This window comes from Pollachius pollachius, assembly GCF_949987615.1.
Source record: "Pollachius pollachius genome assembly, chromosome: 3".
Lineage (NCBI taxonomy): Eukaryota > Metazoa > Chordata > Actinopteri > Gadiformes > Gadidae > Pollachius > Pollachius pollachius.
Window position 1 is genome coordinate 39,753,608 of NC_136936.1, and position 11,604 is coordinate 39,765,211.

General features: G+C 41.3%; 1 protein-coding gene across 3 annotated transcripts; it reads right to left on the reverse strand.

Moving 5' to 3' along the window:
- Positions 1-206: 206 nt before the first annotated feature.
- On the reverse strand, positions 207-11,384 carry LOC307072164 (interleukin-1 receptor type 1-like). 3 transcript variants are annotated; one of them, XM_079731366.1, is made up of 12 exons: positions 11,270-11,384; positions 10,725-10,822; positions 6,980-7,181; positions 5,886-6,030; positions 5,356-5,530; positions 5,192-5,257; positions 4,526-4,649; positions 4,232-4,371; positions 2,540-2,683; positions 2,059-2,223; positions 1,426-1,611; positions 207-1,144 (listed from the first exon to the last, which is right to left on the reverse strand). In XM_079731366.1, exons 2-12 carry the CDS (start codon positions 10,792-10,794, stop codon positions 837-839), a joined length of 1,725 nt encoding a protein of 574 aa, XP_079587492.1. In that variant the 5' UTR covers positions 10,795-10,822; positions 11,270-11,384; the 3' UTR covers positions 207-836. The 3 variants fall into 3 exon arrangements, with proteins under 3 accessions (XP_079587492.1, XP_079587493.1, XP_079587494.1); XM_079731367.1 differs by lacking the exon at positions 11,270-11,384 and having other exon boundaries at positions 10,725-11,224; XM_079731368.1 differs by lacking the exons at positions 6,980-7,181; positions 10,725-10,822; positions 11,270-11,384 and adding an exon at positions 6,281-6,903.
- Between the last annotated feature and the right edge of the window lie 220 nt (positions 11,385-11,604).

Genomic DNA, 11,604 nt, shown 5'->3' on the forward strand with positions numbered 1-11,604 from the left:
TAGTAAACTGTTAATTAACTGTTGGTTAATGTTAATGAATGCATTTACTATTGTTAATTAATTGTTCATTAATGTACCCTTGTTGTAAAGTGTTACTAATATGTCTCTTGTCAGGTCAGACTGACCGCAGCAGGTGAAGAGGCTCCTGAAGTAGCTGGTCTTTAACAGTAAACCAGACCATTCCGGCTACAGTTCAAGTTCAAGTTTATTGTCCCTAAAAGGGAACTTGTTTTGTAGCCAGGGTCACAAACTTAATTGCACAACAACAACACAAAACATAAAGGTACCGACAGGAGATCTGATACAGTGCAACGACAGTGTTTTCTTAAAGGGCCTTTTCAATAGGAGCTTGTGTCATGTTAGATCTCACAGGCTCATAGTCTGTAATTCAACGACGGTAAGAGTGTTGTTATGCTGTCAAACTAGGCAAAGTTCCTTTTCCCAGCACACCCCAGCATCCTGTCATCCCAATTCCGTAGAAACGGACCAACTATGTATACAAAGGGCTAAAGTAGGCAGAACAAAGTTGTTCACAGTTGACAATGCCAATGGCAATACGTACAAAGAAGATTGTGCAGTGCTGTGTCAACATAGCAGTCAACCCAAAACAATGGCAGCCTTTCTAAAGACCTGCGTATTATAAATGTTCCATAACCTGTGCTAGATTTAAATAAGATGTGTTGCATTCCATCTTACACAGCCTTCCAAGTTTTTTATTGTTGCCCAGAGTCCAGCTCCCAAACCAAGCTTCAATTCCAAAACAGATTTATTCTATAAATGAAAATACTTTTAAAGGAGACATATTATGGTGTTTTCCCAACAAGTGTTATCATTGGTCACTTGTTACTAGCCACCATCTCAGTGTCAGCACGTTTCATAGAGATTAGTACCGGAATAGGAGAACTCTTTCTATAACCGACGAACATTTCTTTGGTTTCAGAGCTGCTGGTCTCAAAACTGTGCGTGGGCCGGACTTGGGGGCCCGGGGGCATGTGGTACCTCAGGCTCTTCCAGAAGGTTCTGTTTGCGTATAACTTGGTGCACACATGGTACCTAGACGAGGCCCCTGGCCACCTCAGCGCCCCCTGTGTTCTCTTGATGTATTGCACGGACTCAGGGAGGACCGTGTAGTCCACAGGACCATCTGTAGCAGAGCATAGCATAGCATAGCATAGGATAGCATAGAATAGCATAGTAGCATAGGATAGTATAACATAGGATGGCATGAGCATAGTATAGAAGAGCATAGAATATAATCCATGATAAATACAAATTCATCTTGAAAAAACAAGTACGAAACGAAGTACATTTCACTAGGGCATATTCTAAGATGAGATAAGATGCGACAGTATGCTCGTTGATGGTAAATGTTGAAACTACTTTCAATTTAAGTAAGTACACTAACTGAGGTAACGGGGCAATCACCTATTTCCACCAGGATGACCCGGAGGCCTCTTTGGGTCAAGGCATCGTACAGGCCCACACTGTGCTCGTAGGCCAGTTGTGATGGGCTGGGGTGGAGGGGTGATGTTTCAGAGTCTCCCTGCCCGGACAAAATGAGTACCAGTCGCCGGCTCTTGCTCACTGCCTCGGCAATGACATCATGCAGCGCTGAACAAGCATTAGGAAAAAAAAATCTCAATGGCACATGGTTTTCTGTATATGGTAATGAATTGATGAACAAACCATAGACAACCGGATAATCTAGGGTCAATCAACATTGAAAAGATTTAGTTTCCAGATTTGCTCATCAGTTCATATCATTTGAGGTAGAACAGCATGCTGCCCCATCGTGTACATGTTAATGTGTCGTGAAAGTATTAAGGAAAAACATTAAATCCAGTTTCACAAACGGCCTGACAATTGAATCAATGTTTAAATTCACTCTGTTACTCTGTGTTATTTAATGACAGAAGTAAAAAGGGCGTCTGTGTAAATTGGAGGCGTTTGAAATTACTCTTTTTATAATTTGGTGTGAATGAGGGCTTCAGGCTATCTGGTGAATACCATGGTGTCTGGTATAAGTCTGCAACTCTGCTCATTATTCTGACCCCTGACCTTCTCCGGGAGAGTCGTCCCGTCCTCGGATGAAGAGGCTGAAGCCGTGCCGCTTCTCCAGAACCTCGGGCAGGACCTTGAGGGCAAAGGTCACCACCTCGGACGAACGACCCTCACCGCTGTACTGATAGCTCACGTAGGCATCGTACAGCATACCATCTGAGACTGGAGACAGACAGACAGACAAACAGAAAAAACAGACAGGCATACAGGTATTTTCAAATGCCGGGGTTGATATAGCTAATGTTTGGTTAGATAACCTTGGTAAAAAATACCACAAACCACATTGTGAGTCAATTAAGCTTTATATTCTATTCTACTATAGTAAGTAGTACTGAAACTGTGTATAGTTATTAGTACAGAAGTAGAACTATAGTTTGTGTGTCTTGACCATGTTTATAGGTAGTACTATAGTGATATAGTAGTACTGGTAGTAGTACTATAGTAATACCATGGCGCTGTTATAGTTGGCAGTACTCACCCTCCAGGGAAATGAACAGCCGTTTCAACCTCCTGTAGGCCAACACCAGCTCCATCCTGAAGAGCATCCCCAGAGCCAGTGCTAGCCCCAGCAGACACACGGTCAGGGGGGCCAGCACACACACATAGAGACCGCGGTGGTCCGCTGGGCACACACAATGCAACGGTTAGCCCTGGGCTGACGTAAGCCTTCGGATAATGTTAGCCCTGGGCTGATGTTAGCCTGTATGTAGAAAATACGAAGCGAGTAGAGCGGAGACTATACAGTAGAGTCAAGACCGTAGAGTAGAGTACACTGACAAACAGTACAGTAGAGACTGTTGAGTACAATAAAGTACAGTAGAGTAAAGGAAATGGAGTAGAGTAGAGTAGATTACAATATAATAAACTAGATGAGGGTAAGGGGAGGTAATAGAGTACAGTAGAGTCTGTATAATATTGTAAATAGTGTGCAGCGGGATTGAGCCTTAAGAGTACAGTACAGTACAGTACAGTACAGTAGAGATAGAAGGAAAAGTCGAGTAGAGAAGGTAGAGTAGAGTACAGCAACATGAACAATATTGTCAATGAATTATTGTACCCATGCATCCGACCTCCGTAATACAACAATAGCACATTAGGGGAACTACAAGTTATTCACCTTTTGTCAGGGCTTCACAATCAGATCATGGCTGCTGCTTCAGAATGCTATATTCATGTAACTCAAGTAATTTTTACATCAAATACATAATAATGTAGGAAATATACTTGACATAAAAAGGGGATTAAATTCAGCACTGGAACAAATTAATAGAAAATAATTGTTTATACTACTAGTATGCTACTATACTGCTTCTATCACTATATCACTAGCCCTGTGTTTGACAATAAATAGAAAAGTAGAAGCAGTTTTACTTAGACCACTGAGAACACGGGCCCAATGTCTCATAATCCATTATGGTGCTGCCTCCCGACTACTTCTCAGGGGTAAAATATTTCCAGACACACACCCAAACGAGGCTACCCGGCAGGGTTGTTTATGCAATTGCCTCAACGGCCCTCCCAAATTGGTCGGAATGGGAGTTGGGGCCAGACGCATATGGCAGAGCAAGGTTACACACAGATGTCACCATAGCACCATAGGGGTCGGTTTAGCTCAGGAGGTAGAGCAGTTGCCTTGTAACCGAAAGGTCGCTAGTTCGATCCCCAGCCTCCTCCTAGCTGATTGTTGATGTGTCCCTGAGCAAGACACTTAACCCTAACTGCTCCTGACGAGCTGGCTGTCGCCTTGCATGGTTGACTCTGCCGTCGGTGTGTCGGTGTGTCAATGTGTATATTAACCGATGTAAGTCGCTTTGCCCTTATCAAATTGGGAGAGCTGCCAAGCTGCTTACCGGCCCTTGCGTCATCTTCCCTTACCTGGAAAACCGTATTTATGATATCCCCATTCACCTTTGCTTTTGTTTTTTTGTTCGACTTTGGGTAACTCCCTTTTTTTTACCAAAAGAACAGAGGCAATAGAGTCGAGAGTGTAGAGTAGGGATAGTAGAGTACAGTAGAGTAGATACAGTGGAGACTGTAGATTATAGACTACAGTAGAGAAAATGTGGTAGAGCAGAGACGGGAGTAGAGAAGGGACGGTAGAGCAGAGTAGAGACGGTAGAATAGAGGCTGTGCAGTAGAGCGTATAGAGTAAAGACTGTAGAGTAGTGACCTTTGCGGAGCCAAAAGGTTCCCTGCCCCTGTCCTGCAGGGTTGAGGAGATGACAGCTGATTGGGATGTCGAGCAGCTCAGGGACCACAGAAGAGATGACCAAGGATGACATGCCATAGACAGCAGCACCCTCCCCTGTACTGTGGAGACACTCATACAAACAATCACTCAGCATGAGTCTACATTCTATATACAAATATATATAATATATGCATATATACACATTTTTATATATACATATGTATTAACATACATACACACACACACACTAACACACTTTATATATGGACCTACTATTTCCAGGAATAGCTGAGATGTGGAGATGTGTTGAAATGGTGTCCGTTGATGGTCCAGTACATGTTAGTATCATCGTCTCTGTTGCCCAGGTAGGCCTTACAGAAGAGCTCCTTTCTGGAACCTACCGGGGTGGAGACCACTGTTAACTACAACTTCCTGGATCATTAATCCATCCTGGATGCTAGGGCTATCTTTGATGTTTAGTCTATCTTGGATGTCTCGTCGTTCTCATATCATGGTAGTAACTTGGATGTCTATTCTTTTCTATTTTGTCTAAATATCATGGATCCACTAACTATATTGGATGGCTGGGCTATCTCATATGTTTAAGCTATTAGTTAATATCTTGAACAAGTTTAACTTTGGTTAACCTTAAGCAAATTGCAACATTGTTTGTCTGGCAATCCGTCATTTGGTGAAACAAGTCAAGTGAAACACTGGCAAATGCTGTAAACTCTCACAAAAAAGCTTAGTTAGCTCTTGGTCTGTTGGGCCTCACAGACAGATCTCTGGGAAGTAAAGTAAGTATTATATGCTGCCTTAGTGCCATCACTTGAAGAACAACTAATTATCTTACTTCTTAGCACTGGCTAGGGAAGCCTGGTAGTCGTGCATTTTATAAACACCATTTCTTAAACTAGAAACTTGCAAAAGAACACTTGCCTATTTCCACTATCTCCTTTGTCTCCACCTTCGGATACACCAACATGGGTTTATACAGGAAAGGCGCTTGAGGGGAGAGAGACAGAGCTTGGGGTTAGGAGGTGTGCACAATATAACGGAGGGGTGACAGGGAGGTGAGGTGGCTGATGGGTAATGCAGTTTACTGTTGCCGAGGGTGAGGTTAAGGGAGCGGGCAGCGGTGTAGTTGTTGTCTCCCAGAGACATGTGCAGCAGGCAGGTGTAGAAGCCAGCATTTGTTTCGGAGTCCCTCAGGATCCTAAGGTCCCCCTTCCCTGTCACCTCCAGGTTTCCACCAGCCAGATTGACAGGCACACACTCCTACACACACACATAAGTACATATAAAGAGAGAGAGACTCACACACACACACAAACACACACCCACATAAGTGTATATAAAGAGAAACAGACTCACACACACACACACACACACACACACACACACACACACACACACACAAGTATTGATAAAAAGAGACAGAGAGAGAGACGCATACACACACACACACACACACACACACACACACACACAGTACCTACTACCGCAACACAACATAAACTTCACAAACGCATCAGAACATTAGTTTGAGCATATACACTCTGTGTCCGCTACAGTCTAGTCTATATCCTCTGTTTGATTGGGCTGACTCTGGCCCAGGCCCCTGAGGTCCTACCTTAAGCCACTCCACAGGGGCAGTAGCAATCGTTCCTTTGGGGAGTTCCAGTTTACAGAGAAGAGACCCTTTTTTCATTCGTTTGGACTCGACCGCAGCTGGACACAGCTCGTTAGACACCCGCACCTCATACGCCCTCTCCTTTCTAAACAGAACAGGATATGTGTTTATGCTACAATGTCCTGACTCTGAATAATGAGCTGGGTTTTCGTTTGTGTATTTAGACATTAATTCCACATTGGGCCAGGCTTAGTCCATTCAGATTTGATTGATTACTTGAGATGCATAGTGACTACTAGGATGTCTGGCACTTTCACCACAGGTCGGAAAAAATCTGTATGATACCAGTTGTCTCTGTCATAATACTGAGCTTTTTCAGAAAAGAAAAATGATACCTTTCAAATGTCATTGAATCAGAGCACTCAACCAAGGTGTTGTTTACTGGGATCCTCACAAATCCAGACAAAGTCAAATGTTGCCGATGTTGAAACCAGAAGTCAAGGACAATGAAATTATTGTGATTCATGCTGCCACAGGAGATATCCCTGAGTGTGTGGGAATGGCTGGCTTAACCAGTTTGCCTTGATGAGGCCATGCATAATGGGTTAGAAAAACAGATGGGAGGAATGCATCCACCCACACTCCACAGTCATCTCACCCCAAGATACCATCCCAAGATAACATTTTCTTTCTTACAAAATATAGGTTGATTTCAAGGAAAAGTAGAACTCCCACAACCTAGAGGGAATAAACCTTGAAAAGGAGCACAGAATGATCCCTCCCTTCAGGAATGGATTGGAAGTTAATGTTAACCAGAAAACAGGTTTCTGTTACACATTCTGGTGTGGCTGGTTTTGGTCTAACCATTACAAGCGGGGCTGTACATGTTACAGTCTGGAAAACGCCCCACATTACAGTCAGGGAGAAGCCCAAAATGAGATGAATTCATTTGTTATGATCAGTCCAGATCCACGAATGAATAGACAGAGGGGGGACTATAAAAGTTATGAAATTACTAATATACAGACTGGAGGGGGACTACAAAGGTTGATAAACACTGAACTCCACTTAAGGGCTGTAGAATGTAGGCATACCTGTTGTGACAGATGTATGTTCCATCATGGGCCTGGACCACAGGTAGAAACCACAGCTCCCCATCTTTAACCTCCACCCCGGCAGGCAGGCTCGAGTTGCCCCCCCCTCTTTTCCATGTCACATTGGTACGACCCGGGCTACACTTCAGGACAAAGAAGCGCCCGACGCTCACCTCGTGCGTCTCTAGTGCCTTCTTGTGGCCTGGGCAAGAAAATATTCAGATTACTTTATTGATGAAAGACTTTATTACAATGTTAAAATCTGTCTATAGATTTTAATATTGTAATAAATAGTTGCAAAAAAAAAGTTGCAAAACATATGTAGGCTTATGTAAATAAACACGGCCGGCTTAAGGCATAGGCCATAAAGGCAGTCGCCTAGGGCACACCATCTTCTGGTGGGGGCTGCTTGCCCTCAAAGAAAAAACGAATCCTAATTTTCATCAATGTCGCGCCAAACATAAAAATAAACTTTGTTGAAACATAAAGTTGTTTCAAACCACTATGTCTCGCCAAACATAGCGTGGTCAAACAACTTTGTTAGAGAGAGTATGATAGTGTGTGTGAGAGTAGTAGGTTAAATTAAGTATGAAATATGGCCTAGACGACCTCTTATCTCAACACGCCACCACCTCCTTTCTAGAACTGTCAGCCAGAAGAGCATTCTTTTTGTCACTTGCCCTTCTAACGTGTTTTATTTCACACCACAAACAGACACACACACACACATACACACACTCACACACACACAAAAGCACAAGCTATCTATTCATTTCCACACAAACCTCAACGCACACATATTGTCAAAATATATATATTTTTATCTGTGTTGGAGTTCACATCTCAGAAGCCCTACCGCACAAACTCTAACTACCACTTTCTCTCTCTACAAGTAATGTTGATTGATTTGTTTACATATTTGATAATAAAACTGTTTAAGTAATTTAATATGATCAAATGTAAAAATATGTCTTTGTTTGGATGTTGGATGTTTTTTGTCCATATTTTTAATGTAGAATGAGCTGGTGGTGTTGAGGCATTACTGGTAGGGTCTTGGGGGAGGGGGGGATCCTAAGCTAATTTTGTGACTCATTTTGAACAGTCTCAGTGTGCAATTGTATTTGGAAAGAGTTTATGAATGTTTCATATATTGACCCATTTAAAGAAGGTTTTAAAACATAATGCATAAAACAACGATCAAATATGAATTTCTTCTTTAGCATTGAATTAAACAGAAGTATTTAATAGACACTTAGAAGAGTACATTTATAGTTGTATTAAAAATACATTTTAAAAACAGTTGATTGAACATTGCATTTAATTCTGGTTACAGGAAATTATTTAAATGCTCTTGGGTCCATTAATAAGCCATTATTAATGGACCCAAGAGCATTTAAATAATTTCCTTCTTTTTCCCTTACACAATTCATTTCCCACACTAATTTAACCAAAAGAAGGAGATCTTTTGAAATTGCTCCTATTATTTTGGGTCTAAGCGACTAATGTGGATAAAGATTTTTGTTATTTTTGTTATTTTTCTTTTGCCACTGCGAGGCTCAGATTATATTCTTGCATTCGATTGGAAAGGATCCCTATAGAGGGGTGTACAGAGATTTCCCCCCCAAACAATTGGGCAATAGAATAAGGTCTATTGCATACACACCGTGTCCTGCATAAGTTTAAACCATGCTCAAGCATAGTTGCATTGAGGTTGAACCAGTGTTGACCTCATTCATAGTCATGGTATTATTGCTGAGGTATAGGGCTTGCAATATCACACCTGTTCAGGGTTCAAAGGTCAATAAATCAGTTAAGACCTCTGCAGCCAACCTGATTGAAGTGTAGAATGAAAACCAGAAGATCTGCGAGAAAATCTCACACATTGTTAAAAGTATCCCAACATTTCCCAGACACACCCCTTTCAATGTTAGGTGAGATCAATGTCTCACCAATTCAAATAATATGACCTACTGTGTGCAAAATAACATCAGTATTCCCAGTATGTAAAATAACATCATTATACTAATATGTGTGTATCTTTGTGAGAGCATGTGTTTCCTTTCTTTCAACAATAAGATAATAGTAATAGTTATTGCCCTGTCCGTGTTAGTGTTGTATGTATGGCTGAATGTGTGAGGATAGTGTGATATGTGAAAAATCACATCAATCTGAACAAAAATACCAACAAACAAGGGCGTAGGAACCGGGGGGGACGGAGGGGACTTGTCCCGTCCAATATTGGAGACAGGCGCATTTGTCCCACCTAAAAATTATACCAGGGGGAGAAAAATATTTTATTTTATTTTGAAAGCGCAACACAGCGTCTTGTCACCGCTTCTTATTCTAAAAAACTGGATGATTGAGCGTGCAATTAAAGAATTGATTTGATATTTATCAGTTCATTAGTGCCATTCGAAATGTGTTTTCCTTTACATTTACAAATGTATCTTTTTAGTAGAATAAAATATATTTGTGAATTTTTTCAGTGTAGTTAATTTATGACATATTTCTGTATTTCAAACCATTAACGGATCTGTCAGGTTTCCGATATGTGTCCCCCCCAATGTTAAACTCATTCCTACACCCCTGCCACCAAACAAGTCCTCTGACATCTGTCAAATGGACTTTCCCACAATGTAGGCTATCTGGTTTTGTTCCATGACAAAGAAAATCTTTTGAGCATTCAAAGACAATCTTGCATGTAGGGTAACACATGGTGTTTTCACATATCTCTGTAATATCTGAATACTTTTTGAGCATAACTTTGAATAAATTCAAAAATGATTAAACATAAATTCATCTTAGGCATGGGTGAAACAAATGCAGGACATGATGCATATTCAATATACTTCATTCACTGATTGCCCATATTGATTAGATGGGCGGGGAAACCTTCTAGAAACTTTGGAAACCATGACTCAGTGTAATCTTTTTTATTCTGAATTGCATTTCGCAACTCAGGTAGCATTGTTGAGTTTTCATGTTAGGTTGGCATCCAAGAAGAACTTGGTTTCCGAATCCAACTCACCAACATAGCCACTAGGAGGCTTCCAGTCACGCCACACGCGGGTTCAAAAACAAATAATGAATAAATTCACATTGTTTGTTCATTCGTATTAGTTTCCTGTAAAGTATTGCCTTATTGAATGTATACTAAAGAAATCGACCATAACTAATAATCAAGAGAAACAGGCTCATAACATGCTTCTAAGTCTTCTACCATGAAAATAAAGCCCCTCTTCGCAGACCGCAGCCCCCCCACCATGCATGCACCAGACGCCGCCTTTGCTGCAGCTCTGTCGTGTCCTACTTTTGCAGATATACAGTCGCTGTGTAAGCTATAAGTAAAAGGGTCGTCTTGGTTAGGGTAGCATCGGAAATGAATTGCGTAAAGTAAAAGCAATAAAAAAAAATGAATACGGAAAACAATTAACCAAAGACATTATTTAAACGTCCGTAGGAATTGGTTTATTTAACCAGCAGGCAATGCATCATTTTATAAACCGGAATAGCAGTTCAATAATGATTTGTTTTAGCCTACGACCAAATCTCAACTAACCGAAAGAAAAACATGAAGCACCTGTCTGACCAAATAGCGTTTGAGATCATAGTCAAAAAAAAGTGTAAACTAATCGACCTATTATACTTTGTGATCCGTCTGTTTCATATACATTTAGATGTAGCTATGGGTTAATTTAGGCATGGTTTATTCGGATAACAAAGGTTTCGGTGTGCCGCTGCTTACCGTCTACGACAGGCGGCTGCGGCACCAGCACCGCGGTCAGGTAGAGAACAAGAAGCCGCCCGCAGGTCATGTTCTCCGTCTTGGGTGGCAGACGGCAGCTTGAGATAATATGTTCTTGCTCATTATTATCTAATTTACATATTAGGCCTACTATCCTTTGAGAACGATTTAATCAATAAGGCTACCCAGTCATGGTCGCCGACAATACGAAGTCAAGGAAATTCAGCCAAGTAGCCAGAAAGGAAGTTAAAAACAATTGCAGAAGGACTTTAGAAAACAGAGAGGAAACACCCCATGGATCGTTTATAGACAAATGTGAAATATCGTATTATATAATTATATGAGATAACCGAGTAGCGCCGTGGCTTCTATAGGGCACATAATTAAATAAGGTGTAACTTTCCTTATATATATCAACTTTGGTCATTATATCTAAAGGTCTAATTATCTTTTATCGTAAATATCTAGAAGATAGCTCAGCGATACAATATTAGAATCCTAAAACTCTAAACAACTCTTTTCGGAATATGTTAATTGCGTCTTACTTGAGGTGACGCAGAGCTGTCAATTCGAAACTCTTCTGGCTTCCCCTCGTTTCTCCTCCACCAGCCTGAAACCAGGTTTATAACCACCCCCCTGACCTGACCTGGAACCACCAACCCAAACACCTTGCCTTGCAGCCTTGCGTTGAAGTGTGGTTAGTATACAAGGGCTTCACAGGGTTATGGGTGAAAGGGTATTTTCTTAAAGGGAAATTCACAGAATGTCGAGAAACATTTATATTGTAACAAGGAATTCCCCCCCCCCCCCTTTCTTTACATTACGTCCAATAATCACTAGACATAGAGGAAATAAATGCACATTTTGGGATTATGATTTG